Source organism: Entelurus aequoreus, linkage group LG27 (assembly GCF_033978785.1).
Source record: "Entelurus aequoreus isolate RoL-2023_Sb linkage group LG27, RoL_Eaeq_v1.1, whole genome shotgun sequence".
NCBI classification, from domain to species: Eukaryota; Metazoa; Chordata; class Actinopteri; order Syngnathiformes; family Syngnathidae; genus Entelurus; species Entelurus aequoreus.
Window position 1 is genome coordinate 5,093,448 of NC_084757.1, and position 25,297 is coordinate 5,118,744.

Below are 25,297 nucleotides of genomic sequence, written 5' to 3' on the forward strand. Positions count from 1 at the left end.
TAACTAATGCTTCTTTCCAATCTTATTTGCATTCAAATTACCTCACCAGGTGGTACACCAATCAGAGGTAAGAATGCCACTTACCTCACCATCCCTGCCCTCCTCCTGCCGTCACCTCCCTCTTCCCTTTCCAAGTGTTTTGTCCTTGGTTGCTGCCACACTTGCTCTGCCCGCACTCCTTTTTAGCAAGTACTCATCTTTTTAGCAAGTACTCATCTTTTTAGCAAGTACTCATCTTTTTAGCGAGTACTCATCTTTTCATCTGTGATTTGGTTGGGGTAGACCCAGGGTGTCAAACTCTTTTTCCCTGAGGGCCACATGGCAGTCATGGCTGCCCTCCGCTTGTAACAGCAAATTATATATGAATTTGCTATGCATTCGATTATTATGGGGTGTACTGTTTTTATGTACACTGTAAAAAAAAATCTTTAGATTTTACTGTAAAAAAATGGACACTCAGTCACGAGAATTTTACTGCAAAATTTACTTTGTTTTTGTTGTTTATTTGTACAACATATTACAGTAAATGGGAAAACAGTAACACTGTTTTTTTTACAGTAAAAAAAATGCCAGCCTAGTCGGCAGAATTTTACTGTAATATTACAGTGGGTTTTACAATATATTGCTATAAATGGAAAAACCGTACCACTGTTTTTTTTAATTCTGGCAACTGAGCTGCCAGTTTTTTACCATGAAAAAATGTGGTACTGATTTTCCATTTACAGTAATACACCGTAAAAACATTAATTGTAGGTATTAACGGTAAAAAACTGGCAACTCAGTCATCAACATTTGTAAAATTTGAATTATTATTATAATTTTTTTTTTTTACAACATATTACAGTAAATGGGAAAACAGTACCACTGTTTTTTTACAGTAAAAAAATGCCAGCCTAGTCGGCAGAATTTTACTGTAATATTACAGTGGGTTTTACAACACATTGCTGTAAATGGAAAAACCGTACCACTGTTTTTTTAATTCCGGCAACTGAGCTGCCAGTTTTTTACCATAAAAAATGTGGTACTGTTTTTCCATTTACAGTAATACACCGTAAAAACAACAACCATAGATTTTAACCGTAAGAAACTTGCTCGCAGCTTAATCACCAGAATTTTACTGTAAAATTTACAGTTGTTTTTTTTGTTTATTTTTAAAACATATTACAGTAAATGTGAAAACAGTACCACTGTTTTTTTTACAGTAAAAAAAAATGCCAGCCTAGTCGGCAGAATTTTACTGTAATATTATAGTGGGTTTTTACAACATATTGCTGTAAATGGAAAAACCGTACCACTGTTTTTTTAAATTCTGGCAACTGAGCTGCCAGTTTTTTACCATAAAAAATGTGGTACTGATTTTCCAGTTACAGTAATACACCATAAAAACATTAACTATAGATTTTAACGGTAAAAAACTGGCAATTCAGTCATCGGAATTTTACTGTAAAATGTTAAAGTTTTTTTTTTTTTTTTTTTTTTTTTTTTTTACAACATATTGCTGTAAATGGAAAAACCGTACCACTGTTTTTTTAATTCCGGCAACTGAGCTGCCAGTTTTTTACCATAAAAAATGTGGTACTGTTTTTCCATTTACAGTAATACACCGTAAAAACAACAACCATAGAATTTAACCGTAAAAAACTTGCTCGCAGCTTGATCACCAGAATTTTACTGTAAAATTTAAAGTTTTTTTTGTTTGTTTATTTTTAAAACATATTACAGTAAATGGTAAAACAGTACCACTGTTTTTTTTTACAGTAAAAAAAATGCCAGCCTAGTCGGCAGAATTTTACTGTAATATTACAGTGGGTTTTTACAACATATTGCTGTAAATGGAAAAACCGTACCACTGTTTTTTTAAATTCTGGCAACTGAGCTGCCAGTTTTTTACCATAAAAAAATGTGGTACTGATTTTCCATTTACAGTAATACACCGTAAAAACATTAACCATAGATTTTAACGGTAAAAAACTGGCAATTCAGTCAACGGAATTTTACTGTAAAATGTTAAAGTTTTTTTTTTTTTTTTTTTTTTACAACATATTGCTGTAAATGGAAAAACCGTACCACTGTTTTTTTAATTCCGCCAACTGAGCTGCCAGTTTTTTACCATAAAAAATGTGGTACTGTTTTTCCATTTACAGTAATACATCGTAAAAACAACAACCATAGATTTTAACCGTAAAAAACTTGTTCGCAGCTTAATCACCAGCATTTTACTGTAAAATTTACACAGTTTTTGTTTTTGTTTATTTTTAAAATATATTGCAGTAAATGGGAAAAGAGTACCACTGTTTTTTTTACAGTAAAAAAAATGCCAGCCTAGTCGGCAGAATTTTACTGTAATATTACAGTGGGTTTTACAACACATTGCTGTAAATGGAAAAACCGTACCACTGTTTTTTTCAATTCTGGCAACTGAGCTGCCAGTTTTTACCGTAAAAAATGTGGTACTGATTTTCCATTTACAGTAATACACCGTAAAAAACTGGCAACTCAGTCATCGGAATTTAACTGTAAAATTTGAAGGTTTTTTTTTTGGTTGTTGTTTTTTTTTACGACTTATTACAGTGAATGAGAAAACAGTACCACTGGGTGTTTTTTTTACGGTCAAAAAAAATTGGCTGCTTAGTCTGATGAATTTTACTGTAAAATTTACAGTGGGTTTTACAACATATTACTGTAAATGGAAATACAGTACCACTGTTTTTTTTAATTCTGGCAACTGAGCTGCTAGTTTTTACCGTAAAAAAATGTGGTACTGTTTTTCCATTTACAGTAATACACCGTAAAAACAACCATAGATTTTAACTGTAAAAAATATGCAGCCTAATCACCAGAATTTTACTGTAAAATTTAGTCTGATGAATTTTACTGTAAAATTTACAGTGGGTTTTACAACATATTACTGTAAATGGAAAAACAGTACCACTGTTTTTTTCATTGTAGCAACTGAGCTGCCAGTTTTTACCGTTTTTTCATTTACAGTAATACACCCTAAAAACAACAACCATGGATTTTTACGGTAAAAACTGGCAACTTGGTCATCAGAATTTTACTATTAACATTTTTGAAATTCTGCCAAACAAGCTGCCAGTTTTTTTTTTTACCGTGAAAAAAAATGTGGTACCGTTTTTCCATTTACTGTAAAAACAGCCATCGGTAAAATAAACTGCAAGCTCTTTGGACATAATTTTACTGTAAAAAAACTGATAGTTTTTTCTATTTACAGAAAGCTGTTAAAACCACCATCATTTTTTACTGTAAAATCTATTGTAGTTCTTACAGTGTACAAGTTGATAACTTGCTTTGAAAGCATAGGTCAAGCAGATATTTAAGTATTTATCTTTATTTTGACCAAAAAATGGAATAATATAATATTGGTTGCAATATTGGATACTGGTAAAGTTTAAAATGTATGTTAAAATGTTACATGTTATAAATGTTCATGCAGTACATTTACTTTTTTCTGTCTAAATGGACACAACAAATATATTTAGTAAGAAAAGATAAGGTACTTTATTATTGCCAGCCATATAAAATGAGGTGGCGGGCCAGATGTGGTACCCGGGCCTTGAGTTTGACACCTGTGGGGTAGAGAGTCCGTGATTGAAGGCTAGACAAACAGGAAGTGAGCGCGTCTGAAGGGCAGAGGAAGTCCTGGCAGCTTCCTGGTCTTCATGTGCAAGCGTGGTGTCGCTTGCACAGCAAACATCCGTCAGCCATTCTCGCCGTAGAATGAAGCATCTTCCCAGTCATTAAGTCAGCCTCAGCTCGCTCTGGCCGGAATATTCTGTCTATTCCGTGTGTCACTTGAAGGTCCGCATCGATACATCTCCTAGCAGCAACGACCCCGTAACTTGGACACCTGACCTTGTGGTGTCACCACCTCTTGTGTCAACTAACGAGCTGCAGATTCCAGCGCCGACGGCGCTCACGTGGACAAAAGACCACCAGCGGAAAACACCGGAAGACGTCAAAGCCATCAGTGCGCACTTTATCTATGGGGGTTAATTTGTGTCTTTATTACGAAAGCTTTATTTTGGACACTGAATTTTGTAAACTGAATTTTTTTACATCATATTATGCTGACAATTTCATTGAAAAAAATGTGTTGGTAAAATTTGTGTGTTCTAAAATTCAGTGTAAAAAATTCAGTGTTAAAAAAATTCGGCGTTGAAAGATTTTCCGCTTCAAAAAGCGAGACTTGTGTCGAGAAATTTGCTGCTTTAAAAACAAGATTCACTTTCCAGGAGGTTAATTTGGGAATTTCATTGAAAAAAAATCAGTGTTTAGAAAATTTCAGTGTAAAAAAAATTCAGTGCTGAAAAATACAGGGTAAAAAAAATGTGTGTATAAAAATTCAGTGTAAAATATTTCAGTGCATAAAACTACAGTGTAAAAAATTCAGTGCTGAAAAATTTTGTGTCGAGAAATTTGCTGCTTTAAAAACAAGACTCACTTCCCTGGAGGTTAATTTGGGAATTTTATTTAAAAAATCAGTGTTTACAAAATTTCAGTGAAAAAAAAATTCAGTGCTGAAAAATTCTGTGTAAAAAATGTGTGTATAAAAGTTCAGTGTAAGAAAAATTCAGTGCATAAAGATTCAGTGTAAAATAAATTCAGTGTAATAAAAATTCAGTTCATAAAAATTCAATTCATAAAAATTCAGTGGGAAAAAAAAATTAGTATATGAAAATTCAGTGTAAAATATTTCAGTGCATAAAACTTCAGTGTAAAAAATTCAGTGCTGAAAAATTTTGTGTCGAGAAATTTGCTGCTTTAAAAACAAGACTCACTTCCCTGGAGGTTAATTTGGGAATTTCATTTAAAAAATCAGTGTTTACAAAATTTCAGTGTAAAAAAAATTCAGTGCTGAAAAATTCAGTGTAAAAAAAAATTTGTGTATAAAAGTTCAGTGTAAGAAAAATTTAGTGCATAAAAATTCAGTGTAAAATAAATTCAGTGTAATAAAAATTCAGTTCATAAAAATTAAATTCATAAAAATCCAGTAGGAAAAAAAAATGTGTATATGAAAATTCAGTGTAAAATATTTCAGTGCATAAAACTTCAGTGTAAAAAATTCAGTGCTGAAAAATGTTGTGTCGTGAAATTTGCTGCTTTAAAAACGAGATTCACTTCCCTGGAGGTAATTTGGGAATTTCATTGAAAAAAATCAGTGTTTACAAAATTCCAGTGTAAAAAAAATTCAGTGCTGAAAAATTCAGTGTAAAAAATGTGTGTATAAAAGTTCAGTGTAAGAAAAATTCAGTGCATAAAGATTCAGTGTAAAATAAATTCAGCGTAAGAAAAATTCAGTTCATAAAAATTCAATTCATAAAAATTCAGTGGGAAAAAAAAATTAGTATATGAAAATTCAGTGTAAAATATTTCAGTGCATAAAACTTCAGTGTAAAAAATTCAGTGCTGAAAAATTTTGTGTCGAGAAATTTGCTGCTTTAAAAACAAGACTCACTTCCCTGGAGGTTAATTTGGGAATTTTATTTAAAAAATCAGTGTTTACAAAATTTCAGTGAAAAAAAAATTCAGTGCTGAAAAATCCTGTGTAAAAAATGTGTGTATAAAAGTTCAGTGTAAGAAAAATTCAGTGCATAAAGATTCAGTGTAAAATAAATTCAGTGTAATAAAAATTCAGTTCATAAAAATTCAATTCATAAAAATTCAGTGGGGAAAAAAAATTAGTATATGAAAATTCAGTGTAAAATATTTCAGTGCATAAAACTTCAGTGTAAAAAATTCAGTGCTGAAAAATTTTGTGTCGAGAAATTTGCTGCTTTAAAAACAAGACTCACTTCCCTGGAGGTTAATTTGGGAATTTCATTTAAAAAATCAGTGTTTACAAAATTTCAGTGTAAAAAAAATTCAGTGCTGAAAAATTCAGTGTAAAAAAAAATTGGTGTATAAAAGTTCAGTTTAAGAAAAATACAATGCATAAAAATTCAGTGTAAAATAAATTCTGTGTAATAAAAATTCAGTTCATAAAAATTCAGTGGGAAAAAAAATAAGTATATGAAAATTCAGTGTAAAATATTTCAGTGCATAAAACTTCAGTGTAAAAAATTCAGTGCTGAAAGATTTTGTGTCGAGAAATTTGCTGCTTTAAAAACAAGACTCAATTCCCTGGAGGTTAATTTGGGAATTTCATTGAAAAAAGTCAGTGTTTAGAAAATGTGTATACAATTTCAGTGTACAAAAAATTTAGTGTAATAAAAATTCAGTTCATAAAAATTCAGAGGGAAAAAAAAATTAGTATATGAAAATTCAGTGTAAAATATTTCTTCAAAAAGCGAGACTCACTTCTATAAAGGTTCATTTGTGTCTTTATTGCGAAAGCTTTTTTTTTTTACATTTAATTTATGGAACTTAATTTTTTGCGTTTGAATTTTGTGAACTGATTTTTTTTTTTTTTACATCATATTATGCTGACAATTTAATTGAAAACAAAAAATTGCTAGCAATATGCATGTGTTTAGAAATTCAGAGTATAAGTTCAGTGTCAAAATATTTGCTGCTTTAAAAAGCAGGACTCAATTCCATGGAAGTTAATTTGAGAATTTAATTGAAAAAAATCAGTGTTTCAAAATTCAGCGTATAAAATTTCAGTGTAAAAAAAATTCAATGTAAAAAAATTCAGCGCTGAAAAATTCAGTGTAAAAAAAAAAGTGTATATAAAAGTTCAGTGCAAAATAATTCAGTGCATAAAAATTCTGTGTAAAATAAATTTAGTGTAATAAAAATGAAGTTCATAAAAATTCAGTGGAAAAAAAATTAGTATATAAAAATTCAGTGGAAAATATTTCAGTGTAAAAAATTCAGTGCTGAAAAATTTTGTGTCGAGAAATTTGCTGCTTTAAAAACAAGACTCTCTTCCCTGGAGGTTAATTTGGGAATTTCATTGAAAAAAATCAGTGTTTAGAAAATTTCAGTGTATAAAAATTTCAGTGTAAAATAATAAATTCTGTGCTGAAAAATGTGGGTAAAAAAATGTGCTGCTTTTAAAAGCAAGACTCAATTCCGTGGAGGTTCATTTGAGAATGTCATTGAAAAAATCAGTGTTTTAAAATTCAGTGTATAAAAATTCAGTCTAAAAAAATTCAGTGTATAAAAGTTCAGTGTAAAATAATTCAGTGTAAAAAGATTCAGTGCATAAAAATTCAGTGGGAAAAAAAATAGTAAATGAAAATTCAGTGTAAAATAATTTACTCCATACAACTTCAGTGTAAAACAATTGTGTATAACAATTCAGTGTTAAAAATTCAGTGCTGAAAAATTCAGTCTAAAAAAAATTACTATATGAAAATTCAGTGTAAAAAATTCAGTGCTGAAAATTTTGTGTCGAGAAATTTGCTGCTTTAAAAACAAGACTCACATCCATGGAGGTTAATTTGAGAATTTCATTGAAAAAAAAATAATTCTGTGTTTTAAAAAACAGTGCATAAAAATGATGCTTCAAAATGCAAGACTCATTTCCGGTAAATGAGGACTGAAGCAATGGCGCGTGTCTCAGAAGCAGCCAATGAGGTGTCAAGTTTGAAGTCACGTGACACGGCTCTTACAAAACAGCATCAACAAGGCAGCTACAACATCACGACGCTCAATTCTAACCCACACTTGCCATCAATTATTCCATACACATACAGTAGGGAAGGTGTTCTTATGGCCCGAGTTCCTGAGTGGATCTCGCATGAGAGGAAGAGGGGGGGTTAATCATTTGGGAAGCGACACTCAACGGCAACTGACGCTGTGGTTAAAGGTGGAATTACCAATAATAATAATAATAGATTTTATTTGTAAAAAGCACTTTACATTTGAGTAAACAACCTCAAAGTGCTACAGTGTATTAAAAAAATTTCTTTTAAATAAAATAAAAAGATAATATAAACAAATAAAAACTAGAACAGCCAAATAGCTAGAACTATTATGCATATATCTAAACAAAAAAAGGCTTTTTTAAAAAGAAGGGGTTTTAAGCTTTTTTAAAATCATCCACAGTCTGTGGTACCCTCAGGTGGTCAGGGAGAGCGTTCCACAGACTGGGAGCGGCGGAGCAGAAAGCAATAAACACATTTTAAGATATTCAACACTGAAAGTGGACAATTTGTCATGTTTCATGTGTCCGGTAAATGGGGCCATACCAATCCCCTTCTTACTGCAACTGGTGGGATTAATAAAAGTATATCCTAGGACGATAAAATATGTTCTGCTGGCACATGACGTGTACGCGCAGCGATTAAGTGTGGGTATGCCCCCCCCCAAAAAAATCATATTTATTAAGAATACTTATGAATAAAAATTGCGGTTTGGATGTGGAAAAAAAAAGTAATTAAAACAAAAAGATTCAGAGGGAGCAGCCAATAAAAATCAAGCTCTGGGGCGCAACTGTGCCCCCCCCCCCATGCTTTAAGGCGTGTCCAAAGTGTGGCCCCGGGGGCCACTTGAGGCCTGCAGCTGGAGTTCTGTTGTCCAAATAAGGCAAAGAAAAGAAGGAGTCATGCATGGAGTCTCAAACTGTGGTGCGTGTACAACTAGTGGTACGTTGGCTCCATCTAGTGGTACACCAAAGAATCACTCTTTTGCCACAATGTTGTATTGTTCAATATGGATATATTTTATTATCTTTGTTAGAAAATATAGAATGACACAAATGTTCAGCAGGCAGCCCTCCTTGGAAAAATGTTGGAGCCCAGACCTAAAAAGGACTTACTTGACTTCCAGTCACTAAGCGCAATATTGACTGCGTCTTTTCACTACGCCATCCCATGATGCATTGCTGAAGTGTGTACTATGTCACATATTTGCATGATGAGTATCACACATCTTGTCTGTCTCACTGCTCTGTGTGTGTGTGTGTGTGTGTGTGTGTGTGTGTGTGTGTGTGTGTGTGTGTGTGTGTGTGTGTGTGTGTGTGTGTGTGTGTGTGTGTGTGTCAACTACACACTGAAGATCAGGTAAGTACACTACACTATGTCTGCTACATGAACCACTACACCTGCTACAGGAACCACTACACCTGCTACATGTACCACTACACTTGCTACATGAACCACTACACTATGTCTGCTACATGAACCACTACACCTGCTACATGAACCACTACATTATGTCTGCTACATGTACCACTACACCTGCTACAGGAACCACTACACCTGCTACATGAACCACTACACCTGCTACATGTACCACTACACTATGTCTGCTACATGAACCACTACACTATGTCTGCTACATGAACCACTACACTATGTCTGCTACATGAACCACTACACCTGCTACATGAACCACTACACCTGCTACATGAACCACTACACCTGCTACAGGAACCACTACACCTGCTACATGTACCACTACACCTGCTACATGAACCACTACACTATGTCTGCTACATGAACCACTACACCTGCTACATGAACCACTACACCTGCTACAGGAACCACTACACCTGCTACCTGAACCGCTACACCTGCTACATGTACCACTACACTATGTCTGCTACATGAACCACTACACTACAATGTCTGCTACATGAACCACTACACCTGCTACATGAACCACTACACTATGTCTGCTACATGAACCACTACACTATGTCTGCTACATGAACCACTACACTATGTCTGCTACATGAACCACTACACTATGTCTGCTACATGAACCACTACACTACAATGTCTGCTACATGAACCACTACATTACAATGTCTGCTACATGAACCACTACACTATGTCTGCAACATGAACCACTACACTACAATGTCTGCTACATGAACCACTACACTATGTCTGCTACATGAACCACTACACTATGTCTGCAACATGAACCACTACACTATGTCTGCTACATGAACCACTACACTACAATGTCTGCTACATGAACCACTACACTATGTCTGCTACATGAACCACTACACTATGTCTGCAACATGAACCACTACACAATGTCTGCTACATGAACCACTACACTACAATGTCTGCTACATGAACCACTACACTATGTCTGCTACATGAACCACTACACTATGTCTGCAACATGAACCACTACACAATGTCTGCTACATGAACCACTACACTACAATGTCTGCTACATGAACCACTACACTACAATGTCTGCTACATGAACCACTACACTATGTCTGCAACATAAACCACTACACTACAATGTCTGCTACATGAACCACTATACCTGCTACATGAACCACTACACTACACTATGTCTGCTACATGAACCACTACACTACAATGTCTGCTACATGAACCACTACACCTGCTACATGAACCACTACACTACACTATGTCTGCTACATGAACCACTACACTACAATGTCTGCTACATGAACCACTACACTACACAATGTCTGCTATGTGAACCACTACACTACAATGTCTGCTACATGACATAGAACAGAGACTAACTGGGTTAGAATTAATTGTTGGACTTACTCAGGTGATGTCATCTCTCACAAACAGATGGAAGACGTGTGTGTGTGTGCGTGAGTGAGTGAGCGTGTACACGTGTGTGTGTGTGTGTGAGATACTTCCGTGACCTGTGACCTTTGGCGTCCACAGGGGCTCTCCAGATCGAGCAGAGTGAGGAGTCAGACCAGGGCAAGTACGAGTGTGTGGCCATCAACAGCGCAGGGACTCGCTACTCAGCCCCGGCTAATCTCTACGTGCGAGGTAAGACTGCTGGCCACGCCCACCGGCACACGGACACGCCTCCTTTTTATCATGTGACGTCTCACATAGCATAGACAAACACAGTGGAACCCGTTTATGTTGACAAACCTCTGTTTATATCGACAACCTATTTTTGGCAACAACCCGTTTATGTCGACAACCTCATTTTTTGTCATCTACCCCTTTATGTCGACAACCTGTTCATGTCGACAACCTGTTTATGTTGACAACTCGTTTACGTCGACACCCTATTTTATGTCGTAAACCCATTTGTCATCAACCCTTTTATGTCGACAACCCTTTTATGTCGACAACCCTTTTGTGCCGACAACCCTTTATGTTGACAGCCTGTTTATGTTGACAACCCGTTTATGTTGAAAACCCGTTTACGTCCACAACCCGTTTATGTCGACAACCTGTTTATGTTGGAATCCCGTTTATGTTGACAACTTGTGGATGTCATCAACCCGTTTATGTCAACAACCTATTTTATGTCAACAACCCTTTAATGTCGACAACCCGTTTATGTCGAAGACCTGTTTATCTTGACAACATGTGTATGTCAACAACCCGTTTATGTTGACAATTTTTTTTGGTCATCAACCCGTCTGTCATCAACCCGTTTATGTCAACAACCTATTTTATGTCAACAACCCTTTTATGTCGACAACCTGTTTATATCGTCAACTTGTTTATGTCGTCAACCCGTTTATGTCGACAACCTGTCTATGTTGGCATCCCGTTTATGCCGACAACTTGTGTATGTCATCAACCTGTTAGTCATAAACCCATTTATGTCAACAACCCTTTTATGTCAACAACCTGTTTATGTAGTCAACTTGATTGTCATCAACCCGTTTATGTCGACAACCTGTTTATGTTGGCATCCCGTTTATGTCATCAACCTGTTAGTCAACAAGCCATTTATGTCGACCACCTGTTTATGTCATCAACTTGTTTATGCCATCAACCCGTTTATGTCCACAACCTATTTATGTTGGCATCCCGTTTGTCGACAACCTGTATGTCCTCGACCTGTTTATGTTGACAACCCGTTCATGTCGACAACCTGTTTATCTTAACACATTTATGCCGACAACCTGTGTATGTCATCAAACCGTTTATGTCAACAACCCGTTTATGTCGACAATTGGTTTTTGTCGTCAACCCGTCTGTCAACAACCTGTTTATTTTGACAACTTGTGTATGTCATCAACCCGTTTATGTCAACAACCCTTTTATGTTGACAACCTGTTTATGTTGACAACTTGTGGATGTCATCAACCTGTTTATGTCAACAACCATTTTATGTCGACAACCTGTTTATGCCGACAACCTGTTTATGTTGGCATCCCGTTTATGTCGACAATTTATGTCGACAACTTGTGTATGTCATCAACCTGTTAGTCAGCAAGCCATTTATGTTGACAACTTGTGTATGTCATCAACCCGTTTATGTTGACAACCCGTTCATGTCGTCAACCTGTGTATATCAACAACTTGTGTATGTCATCAAACGGTTTGTCAACAACCTGTTTATGTCAACAATTTGTTTTTGTCGTCAACCCGTCTGTCAACAACCTGTTTATTTCGACAACTTGTGTATGTCATCAACGCGGTTATGTCAACAACCCTTTATGTCGACAACCTGTTTATGTTGAAAACTTGTGGATGTCATCAACCCGTTTATGTCAACAACCTATTTTATGTCAACAACCCTTTAATGTCGACAACCCGTTTATGTCGACAACCTGTTTATCTTGACTACATGTGTATGTCAACAACCCGTTTATGTTGACAATTTGTTTTTGTCATCAACCCGTCTGTCATCAACGCGTTTATGTCAACAACCTATTTTATGTCAACAACCCTTTTATGTCGACAACCTGTTTATGTCGTCAACTTGTTTATGTCGTCAACCCGTTTATGCCGACAACCTGTTTATGTTGGCATCCCGTTTATGTCGACAACTTGTGTATGTCATCAACCTGTTAGTCAACAAGCCATTTATGTCGACAACCTGTTTATGTCGTCAACCTGTTTATCTTGACAACATGTGTATGTCAACAACCCGTTTATGTTGGACAATTTGTTTTTGTCATCAACCCGTCTGTCATCAACCCGTTTATGTCAACAACCTATTTTATGTCAACAACCCTTTTATGTCGACAACCTGTTTATGTCGTCAACTTGTTTATGTCGTCAACCCGTTTATGCCGACAACCTGTTTATGTTGGCATCCCGTTTATGTCGACAACTTGTGTATGTCATCAAACTGTTAGTCAACAAGCCATTTATGTTGACAACCTGTTTATGTCGTCAACCTGTTTATCTTGACTACATGTGTATGTCAACAACCCGTTTATGTTGACAATTTGTTTTTGTCATCAACCCGTCTGTTATCAACCCGTTTATGTCAACAACCTATTTTATGTCGACAACCCTTTTATGTCGACAACCTGTTTATGTCGTCAACTTGTTTATGTCGTCAACCTCTTTATGTCGACAACCTGTTTATGTTGGCATCCCGTTTATGTCGACAACTTGTGTATGTCATCAACCTGTTAGTCAACAAGCCATTTATGTCGACGACCTGTTTATGTCGTCAACCTGTTTATCTTGACAACATGTGTATGTCAACAACCCGTTTATGCCGACAACCTGTTTATGTTGGCATCCCGTTTATGTCGACAACTTGTGTATGTCATCAACCTGTTAGTCAACAAGCCATTTATGTCGACAACCTGTTTATGTCGTCAACCTGTTTATCTTGACAACCTGTGCATGTCAACAACCCGTTTATGTTGACAATTTTTTTTTGTCATCAACCCGTCTGTCATCAACCCGTTTATGTCAACAACTTATTTTATGTCAACAACCCTTTTATGTCGACAACCTGTTTATGTCGTCAACTTGTTTATGTCGTCAACCTCTTTATGTCGACAACCTGTTTATGTTGGCATCCCGTTTATGTCGACAACTTGTGTATATCATCAACCTGTTAGTCAACAAGCCATTTATGTCGACAACCTGTTTATGTCGTCAACCTGTTTATCTTGACAACATGTGTATGTCAACAACCCGTTTATGTTGACAATTTGTTTTTGTCATCAACCCGTCTGTCATCAACCCGTTTATGTCAACAACCTATTTTATGTCAACAACCCTTTTACGTCAACAACCTGTTTATGTCGTCAACCTCTTTATGTCGACAACCTGTTTATGTTGGCATTCCGTTTATGTCGACAACTTGTGTATGTCATCAAACTGTTAGTCAACAAACCATTTATGTCGACAACCTGTTTATCTTGACAACATGTGTATGTCAACAACCCGTTTATGTTGGACAATTTGTTTTTGTCATCAACCCGTCTGTCATCAACCCGTCTGTCAACAATCTGTTTATTTCGACAACTTGTGCATGTCATCAACCTGTTTATGTCAACAACCCGTTTATGCCGACAACCTGTTTATGTCAACGACCTGCGTATGTCGACAACCTGTTTATGTCAACAACCCGCATATGTCATCAACCCGTTTATGTTGACAATCCGTTCATGTTGACAACTTGTCAATAACGACAACCCCATTATGTTGACAACCCATTTAACGTATGTCTTCAACCTGTTTATGTCATCAACCTGTTTGTGTTTATTTATTGTATAATATACATTGTTACTGTGATAGTCATTGGGTCAAATCTTGGTTAGTAAATTCTGTGCCGTCTGGTGACAAATGACGTAATAATAATCATCATCATCACACAACGTCTCCAAGGAGGAAGCGCGTTGGTAAGTATCCAGTAACAAACGTGTCCGCATCATTCAACGTACCCCATCACTTCATGAACTATTTGGGCCACTGGGTGTAGTTAAATGAACAACTACCACTCCGCTTCAACTTAAAGACACCATAAATCCATTGCAGACAGTTAATAATAATAGAAAATAGTTGAGTTGTTTTTATACACCAACCTAATTTCACTTCATCCATCCTTTTTTAACATTCGACAACAATCGCTTATGTCGACATAAATGGGTCCCAATGTCCACGTGCAACACTGTCCAGTTAGCCACCAGCGAGCTTGTTTACCAACCGCATGTTGTGGCGTGTGAGTTCAGCCTTAAACTGACTTGTTTCTGTGTAGTAACCTTTGACCTTTGCAGGTACTGTTGGCAAAATGCTTCCCTTCATCTTTTTCTGTTTGGACCACAAACTCATTCATTGTCAGCTTATCCCTCAGCGTGTGTGTGTGTGTGTGTGTGTGCGTGTGTGTGTGTGTGTGTGTGTGTGTGTGTGTGTGTGTGTGTGTGTGTGTGTGTGTGTGTGTTGTATTTCTAGCCTTCTTGAGACATGAAGAAGGAAAAGTATCTTCCATATGAGGAGGTGTGAACAAGTGATGACATAAATCAATAACATTGCATCTAATAGACAATGTCTCATTTGTGGTGACATCTATCAAAATGAGGGTGTAAAAGTGCTCCCCCTCTGGCCAACATATGAAATAACAAGTGTGTGTAAAAAATTCAAATGCACCCCCTTTGCCCAAAATTAATTTAAAAAAAAATATTTAAAAAAAATAAAAAATTATATATATATATATATATATATATATATATATATATATATATATATATATATATATATATATATATATATATATATATATATATATATATATGTATGTATATATATATATATATATATATATATATATATATATGTATGTATTTAGAGACATACTGTAATAACTAGAAGTAAATAATTTAATAAAACAATTACAAAAAAAAATAAAAACATTTTCTAAAAGCTTACCTTTTTATATTTGTATAGTGTCACTTTTAAGTGTGCTCCCCCTCTGGTCAACATATAAAATAACAAGTGTGTGTAAGAAATTGAAATGCGCCCCCTTTGGCCAAAATGTATTAAATAAAAAACATAAATATGTATATAGAGACATACTGTAATAACTTAAAGTAAATAATGAAGATTAAAACCAATTACAAAAAATGTTCTTAAAAAATTAACTAAGAGCTTCCCATTTTTATATTTGCATCGTGTCACTTTTAAAAGTGCTCCCTCTATTGTCAACATATGAAATAACAAGTGTGTGTAAGAAAATGAAATGCACCCTCTTTGGCCAAAATTAATTTTAAAAAAAAAAAATATATATATATATATATATATACACATATGTATATGTACTTCAACACAAATGTTGAAGTAGTAACATTTTTTAATTGAGAAATAGTATTGCGGAATTCCTGGAATTTCGGGAAAACCAAGAATTTTTCCAGTTCAAAAAACAACTTTGTATTTTTTCCTGATTAAGAATAATGTTTTGAGGGTGGAAAGGTTGAAGTGGGTTGAAAAATGTGGAAGGATTAGTCGCCAGAAAAAAAGGTTTGGGAAAAAAAGAGAATTCCCGGAATTTTTTTAACTTGGACAAATGATAGTTTGAATTTCCAGGATGAGTTGAAGGTGGAATCAGTAGAGAAAATGTGTGAATAGTGACATTTAGAAAAATGGCTAATTCATTTTGAAAGCCCGCCATTCCCGAATAGGCTGAACAATTTGAAGTTTGAACGCTTTGAATCGGGTGAAAAATGTGGAAGGTAGAGCGCACCAAAATCTGGAGAAGAAGAAGAATAAAAAAGCATATATGTGACGCATTCACACAATTACAAACAAAAAATTTAAAAAAATAAATAAAATGTTTTTACTAAAATCTTACCTTTTTTATATTAGCATAGTATGTACACTAGCGTTCAAAAGTTTGGGGTCACATTGAAATGTCCTTATTTTTTAAGGAAAAGCACTGTACTTTTCAATGAAGATAACTTTAAACTAGTCTTAACTTGAAAGAAATACACTCTATACATTGCTAATGTGGTAAATGACTATTCTAGCTGCAAATGTCTGGTTTTGGTGCAATATGAGGCCCATTTCCAGCAACTATCACTCCAGTGTTCTAATGGTACAATGTGTTTGCTCATTGGCTCAGAAGGCTAATTGATGATTAGAAAACCCTTGTGCAATCATGTTCACACATCTGAAAACACTTTAGCTCGTTACAGAAGCTACAAAACTGACCTTCCTTTGAGCAGATTGAGTTTCTGGAGCATCACAATTGTGGGGTCAATTAAACGCTCAAAATGGCCAGAAAAAGAGAACTTTCATCTGAAACTCGACAGTCTATTCTTGTTCTTAGAAATGAAGGCTATTCCACTAAATTGTTTGGGTAACCCCAAACTTTTGAACGGTAGTGTATATATTATTAATGTTGTAAATACACATCTTTATACATCTAGAAAGGCTGGTCCTAAAAAGGCATTTTTCTCAGGTCTCAAGAAGGTAACAAATACAAGAATGTGTGTGTGGGTGTTGTGGATAAGCAGTTTTTTGGCCTGTTTTACTCTTCTCTGTTTCTCCTTGTCTCCTTCCTCCTGCCTCCTCGCTTCCCCCTCTGTTGTTGTTGTTGTTCTTGACTCCGCCTACGTTGCCTACAACCACCCCCATCACCCCCTCCCCCCCCCCCCCCCCCCCCCCCCACTGCCAACACTCCAACTCTCACCTGTCAGACCAGCGAGAAGGTTGGTTTCTTTACTCGTTCTCCCCTCTGACGTGGAGGCCTGCTGGACTGGAGCCAGGCAGCGCTGGCGGGACGCCAGGCGCCTTAGGCCCGTCCCGGCCCCACCCTTTCTCCCCCCCAGACCCTCTCTACCTGCACCCCCCTTACCTGCACCCTCATGCTCCCCCCTGCTTTGCCTGCACACGCTTTGACACATTTTGTGACACGAGCATGAATTTTTGGCTTTTGAGCAACTTTGATCATACAAATCCCGCCTTTTACCCCGCATGGCTCCTCCCACTGCATCCTCCCCCCACTCAGCATCTCCTGACCCCTCCCCTTGCATCCCCGCTCTCCCTCTTGCCTCCTCTGCTCTTTGCATCCCCCCCCAGTGTCGTCACGGCAACCTGTGCACTGACTCAAAAAGGCATCGTGGTTGTCCTCCGTGATTAGATTACGACGTACACTCAGAGGCCACAGCATTAGGTACACTTACGCAATCTAATGAGGACCAGGACAACAGCTGGTTGTAATATTTTCACTTGAGTGGTCCAAATATTACAACCAGTTCTCGATAGGCCCTAAAGCGTGGACGCATTAGCAAAATTACATTTTAAAATATAAATTAATATTTGTATTGATATACTGTGTTAAATGTATTTTTATCATTTTAATATATATACAATTTCGTTTTTTAAAATAATTATTAATACATATTTTTTCCCAATTTTTAATGGATAAAACATGTTTCTTTATTAAACATGTTTCTTTATTAAACATGTTTCTTTATTAATTTGTAATGAATAAAACATGTTTGTATAAATGATGTACAGTATATTTTGTGTCTAAACATTCTAAAAATACTATTACAAAATTAATTTTGTTTTTTAATTATTTAATTTAAAAACAATTCCAATTTTTAATGAATAAACTGTGTTTGTTATAAATTATGTACGGTATATTTTATGTGTCTAGACTTTCTAAAAATATTACAAAATGAATTTAGTTTTTTAAAATAATTATTTAACACATTTTTTTATTTTTATTTTAATGTATAAAACGTGTTTTTGTAAATTATGTACAGTATATTTTGTGTCTAGACATTCTAAAAATACTATTACAAAAATAAATAAATACAATTTAAATAATTTAATACATAATTTTTAATGAATATAACATGATTTTTAATTTTTAATGAATAAAACATTTTGTTTGTATAAATTATGTACAGTATATTTTATGTGTCTAGACATTCTAAAAATGCTATTTCAAAATTATTTAGTTTTTCAAATAATTGTTTAACAATTTTTTTCTTCAAATTTGTAATAAATAAAACATGTTTTTTTTGTCAAATTTTTAATGAATACAACATGTTTGTATGAATTATGTACAGTATATTTTATGTGTCTAGACATTCTAAAAATACTATTACAAAATTATTTAGTTTTTTAAAAATAATTATTCAACACATTTTTAATGAATAAAACATGTTTTTTCCCCCAAATTTTTTATGAATAAAACATGTTTGTGTAAATCATGTACAGTATATTTGGTGTCTAGACATTCTAAAACTACTATTACAAAATTAATGTTTTTTTTAATAATTATTTCATAAAAATATTTTTAATGAATAAAATATGTTTGTATAAATTATGTACAGTATATTTTGTGTCTATACATTTTAAAAATACTATTACAAAAATAATTTTGTTTTTGAAATAATTTAATGTTATTTTAAAATTTTAATGAATAAAACATTTTTTATTTTAAAATTTTTTATGAATAAAACATGTTTGTATGAATTATGTACAGTATATTTTATGTATCTAGACATTCTAAAAATACTATTACAAAATTATTTAGTTTTTTAAAAATAATTATTCAACACATTTTTAATGAATAAAACATGTTTTTTCCCCCCAATTTTTTATGAATAAAACATTATGAATAAATTATGTACAGTATATTTGGTGTCTAGACATTCTAAAACTACTATTACAAAATTAATGTTTTTTTTAATAATTATTTAATAAAAATATTTTTAATGAATAAAATATGTTTGTATAAATTATGTACAGTATATTTTGTGTCTATACATTTTAAAAATACTATTACAAAAATAATTTTGTTTTTGAAATAATTTAATACATGTTATTTTAAAATTTTAATGAATAAAACATTTTTTATTTTAAATTTTTTTATGAATAAAACAGGTTTGTATAAATTATGTACAGTATATTTTATGTGTCTGGACATTCTAAAAATGCTATTTCAAAATTAATTTTGTTTTTTAAAATAATTATTTAATAAGAATGTTTTTCAAATTTTTAATGAATAAAACATGTTTGTATAAATTATGTACAGTATATTTGGTGTCTACACATTTTAAAAATACTATTACAAAATATATATATATATATTTTTAATAATAATTTAAAAAAATTGTTTTTCCAATTTTTAATGAATAAAACATGTTTGTATAAATTATGTACAGTATATTTGGTGTCTACACATTCTAAAAATACTATTACAAAATACATTTTGGTGTTTTTAATAATTATTTAATACATTTTTTCTTCCAATTTTTAATGAATAAAACATGTTTTATTTTTAAATTTTTAATGAACAAAACATGTTTGTATACATTATATACAGTATATTTTGTGTCTAGGCATTCTACAATTTTACAAAATAAATTTTGTTTTTTTAATGATTATTTAAAAAAACATTTCTTCCAATTTTTAATGAATAAAACATGTTTTATTTTAAAAAAAAATTAATGAGTAAAACATGTTTGTATAAATTATGTACAGTATATTTTATGTGTCTGGACATTCTAAAAATGCTATTTCAAAATTAATTTTGTTTTTTAAAATAATTATTTAATAAAAATGTTTTTCAAATTTTTAATGAATAAAACATGTTTGTATAAATTATGTACAGTATATTTGGTGTCTACACATTCTAAAAATAATATTACAAAATACATTTTGGTGTTTTTAATAATTATTTAATAAATGTTTTCTTCCAATTTTTAATGAATAAAACATGTTTTATTTTTACATTTTTAATGAATAAAACATGTTTGTATACATTATATACAGTATATTTTGTGTCTAGACATTTAAAAAATATTACAAAATAAATTTAGTTTTTTTAATTATTTAATAAAAATTTTCTTCCAATTTTTAATGAATAAAACATGTTTTATTTAAAAAAAATTAATGAGTAAAACATGTTTGTATAAATTATGTACAGTATATTTTGTGTCTAGACATTCTAAAAATATTACAAAATTAATTTAGTTTTTTTAATAATTATTTAATTCCTTTTTATTTTTCAAATTTTTATTTATAAAACATGTTTATGTACAGTATATTTTACGTGTCTAGACTTTAGGGCAGTGCTGTCCAAAGTATGCAGCCCGCAGCTAATTTAAAAAAAAAATGTTGTTAAAAATGAAATTACATAAAAAAGTGGAATAAAAGAGTTGAAATATAATGAGAAAATGTAACAATGTTGGCTAATAACACAAAGCTGCCATGCAGGCTGTTTTTTTTTCTTTGAAGCAGTCATTGCTCAAAAAATAATAATGAATCAAAATCAATGTCGTTATGAATTATTGACATTTTGAAGGCAATCACATCAAAAATTCCGCTTTCAAATTTTTTGGAGTGGAAATATTGCATATTTTGTGTGTTTGCCATATTAAAAACACATTTTTCTTTGACAAAAAGGGCATATAAAAAACAAATAGATCTGAATTTGATCTAGAGACTTAAAAAAAAAAAAGGTATGACCTTTTTTTAAACAATTTTACAAGTGGGGCCCTTTTGGATCCCTAAACTTTTTTTTTAACTGTCATTGCTCAATAATGTATTAAAACCCACGTTGTTAGGAATTATTAATCTATTTAAAACTCCAATTATTCACACCAAATATTCCACTTAAACATTACTTGTCTTTGCCATTAAAAAACAGGGTTTTGACACTAATAACTGACCTGGAGTTGATCTAAGTGTTGATTATTTTTTTTAACAATTAATATATGAATAATGTATAATAATGATGATAACTGAGCCCCAAAGGTAAAAAAAAAATCGATATATTGTATTGGTTTTGAAAATGAACAATTTCAAAATGGCCCCCGCGTGCTTTGTTTGATTTCTCAGTGTGGCCCTCAGTGGAAAAAGTTTGGACACCCCTTCCTTAGGGACACCCTAAATAAATAAACAGCCCGTCGAAAGTGATCGTTTGTTTTTTTCCTGACGGTTCTCATTATATTGTGTACCTAATGAAGTGGCCAGCGAGAGTTAAGAGTAGGAACTTGCAGGAGACATTTTCCAGCAGAACCTCTGGAGGTTTGCGCATGAAACATTGCGGCCGGGTCCGGGTGGCCCGGCGAAGGGACTCCCGGACCATTTTAGTACGCTGCTGAGTTTTAAGTGGCCCTCGCTGCATTATTTAACACTTTGCCTGCGCAGTAAAAACATGTTGTGATGCTGCAGAAATACTGCAAAGGAGGCCAAATAGAGGAAATAAACACAAAGAGTCGTGTGTTGGGGGGGGGGGGGGGGTCTTTTTCTTTATCTACTTCCTGTCAAGCTGGCTATTAAACATTACTGCACAGTCACGCAGTAGAAAAACTTCTTCACGTATAAAATAAGTGCCATATAAATGATGCAAGTGGCTCATTGAGAGGCTGCTGGCCAGCTCAGGTTCATTGATCCTGAAAAGATGAGAGCAGCTAATGTTAGCACGTTGTCATCAGCACACACACACACACACACACACACACACACATATTCTTGTACAAACCCCAAAAGCAGTGAAGTTGTCTTGTTGTGTAAATAGTAAATAAAAAGAGAATACAACAAATCCTTTTCAACTTATATTCAATTGAATAGACTGCAAAGACAAGATATTTCATGTTCACACTGGAAAACTTTATTTTTTGGCAAATATTAGCTCCTTTGGAATTTGATGCCTGCGACATGTTTCAAAAAAGCTGGCACAAGTGGCAAAAAAGAGTGGGAAAGTTGAGGAATGCTCATCCAAGACTTATTTGGAACATCCCACAGGTGAACAGGCTAATTGGGAACAGGTGGGTGCCATGATTGGGTATAAAAGCAGCTTCCATGAAATGCTCAGTCGTTCACAAACAAGGACGGGGCGAGGGTCACCACTTTGTCAACAAATGCCTGAGCAAATTGTTGAAGGACAACATTTCTCAACAAGGAATTTAGGGATTTCACCATCTACACTCCGTAATATCATCAAAAGGTTCAGAGAATCTGGAGAAATCACTGCACGTAAGCCATGATATTACACACCTTGGATCCCTCTGGCGGTACTGCATCAAAAAGCGACATCGGTGTGTAAAGGATATCACCACATGGGCTCAGGAACACTTCAGAAAACCACTGCCAGTAACTAGTCGGTCGCTACATCTGTAAGTGCAAGTTAAAACTCTACTATGTAAAGCCAAAGCCATTTATCAACAACACCCAGAAACGCTGCCGGCTTCGCTGGCCCCGAGCTCATCTAAGATGGACTGATGCAAAGTGGAAAAGTGTTCTGCGGTCTGAAGAGTCCACATTTCAAATTGTTTTTGGACCAAAGAAAAAAAGAACCATCCGGAATGTTCTAGAGTGGAAGTGTAAAAGGCAGCATGTGTGATGGTATGGGGGTGTATTAGTGGCCAAGACATGGGTAACTTACACATCTGTGAAGGCACCATTAAGGCTGAAAGGTACATACAGCTTTTGGAGCAACATATGTTGCCATCCAAGCAACGTTATCATGGACGCCCCTGCTTATTTCAGCAAGACAATGCCAAGCCAGGTGTTACAACAGTGTGGCTTCATAGTAAAAGAGTGCGGGTACTAGACTGGCCAAACCTTTACTGAGTGTTAGAAGGAAAGGCCATGTAACACACTGGTAAAAATGCCTTTTTTGCAATATGTTGCTGCCATTAAATTCTAAGTTCATGATTATTTGCCAAAAATAACAAAGTTTCTCAGTGTGAACATGAAATATCTTGTCTTTGCAGTCTATTCAATTGAATATAAGTTGAAAAGGATTTGTTGTATTCTCTTTTAATTTACCATTTACACAACGTGACAACTTCACTGCTTTTGGCTTTTGTAATTAGTATGAAAATTATGGTAATGATTACACATTTTGCAAAAGTTACCGGAGGAAAAAAAAAAGTAAACTATTATTTTCCAAAGTAGTGTGAGCTGATTTCCCTTATTGGATGTTTGGTAAAATAACATCAGGGCCACTTACGGCCCGCAGCTAATTTTTTAAGCATTGTAAAAATACTATTACAGAAATTATTTGAGAATTTTACTGGGATTTTGTTTTTTTTAATAGACATCGCTCCAACAAAAATAATGATTCAAAATCAATGCTATTTTGAATAACATTCATTATTCAAATCATCCAATTTGCAAAAAAAATGTTGGTTAAAATATTTTGTGTTTGCCATAAAAAAGCAGGTTTTCTTAACAAAAAGTGCATAAAACATAACAAATCAAACTTTACATTGACAGAGAAGATCTGAAGTATTTTTTAAATATTTTTATGACTGAGACCCTTCTTGAGGGGCAGCCCTAAAGGTTAAAAAAATAATAAATATATATTGTATTGATTTTGAAAATCAATAATAAATTCATTGTGTGACCCCTCAGTGGAAAAAGTTTAGACAGCCCTGAAGAACGTCATAAAACAAAAAAAACAACAAGGATTATAACATTTGCTCGGATTAAATCAAAAATATCCTTTATTCATTGCACATAAAGTAATAATAATATGTATTTATTTATATAGTTCTGGCTGTGTGTGTGAATGAGCTTTCTACTGTGCACCTTCCTAAAAAGATGTCAGTGTTTCCCATAGGACTGCAATCTATTTGTGGTGGTGGGTTGGAGGGGTTAGCGTAATGATGTCATCGTCGTAAAAAAAAAAAAAAAAAAAAAGGACCCTGTACTGTACAGAGTTGGAATGACAAGCTCCATCCACAAACAGTCCCATTATAGTGTGTTTATGAGCGAGGGCGAAGTGGTATGGCCAAACGGAGAATAAACTTATTGGAGGTCTCGGTAGGAGATGGATCCTGATGACGGCGTCCATGGGAGGTTTTAATGGGTAGGACGCCGCCAGAAGAGCTCAGAGGTCTTCATAAAACCTGATAGGACAGCCAAAGTGGTGCACAGTAGAACAGTCCAACAGGAAGTCCCCATCCTCTCCATCTCTTCGCCCCCCCGCAGTTCGCCGCGTGCCCCCCCGCTTCTCCATCCCGCCCACCCACCACGAGGTGATGCCCGGCGGCAGCGTCAACCTGACCTGCGTGGCGGTGGGCGCGCCCATGCCGTACGTCAAGTGGATGAGCGGCGAGGCCGAGCTGACCCCCGAGGAGGAGATGCCCATCGGGCGCAACGTCCTGGAGCTGGCCAACATCCGCCAGTCCGCCAACTACACCTGCGTGGCCATCTCCTCGCTGGGCATGATCGACACCACCGCCCAGATCACAGTGAAAGGTAAACCAAAGAGTACCATATTCCCCCTAAATAGCCCAAAGTACCTCAAATAGGACCATTTTCTCTAAATGTCCCCCCCAAAAAACAAAAAGTACCATACTCCCCCTAAATAACCCAAAGTACCTCAAGTAGGATCATGTTCCCAAAGGTCCCAAAACCCTGAAATGGGACCATGTGCCCCAAAAGGTCCCAAAAGACCCCAAATAGGACCATAATATCCTAGAAGTCCCAAAAGACCCCAAATAGGATCATATTCACTTAAAGGTACCAAAATAACCCAAGTAAGACATTCTACCCTAAAGGTCCCAAAACCCACCAAAAGGGACCATCTTCCCACTAACAGTCCCAAAGTACCCAAAATAGGACCATCGTCCCTAAAAGGTCCCAAAAACCCTAAAGGACCATCTTCCCCTTTAAATGCCCCAAGTAGGACCATGTTCCCAAAGATCCTAAAAACCCAAACAAAGTCTGACCCTGGGCCCCAAAAG

The 25,297-nt window shown here is 34.6% G+C and overlaps 1 protein-coding gene across 1 annotated transcript in view; it reads left to right on the forward strand.

Moving 5' to 3' along the window:
• ptprfa (protein tyrosine phosphatase receptor type Fa) overlaps positions 1-25,297 on the forward strand; it is a 195,216-nt gene that overhangs the window by 62,389 nt on the left and 107,530 nt on the right. The window contains 2 exon segments of the mRNA XM_062038655.1: positions 10,584-10,694; positions 24,540-24,809. Coding sequence (XP_061894639.1) covers positions 10,584-10,694; positions 24,540-24,809 — 381 coding nt within the window.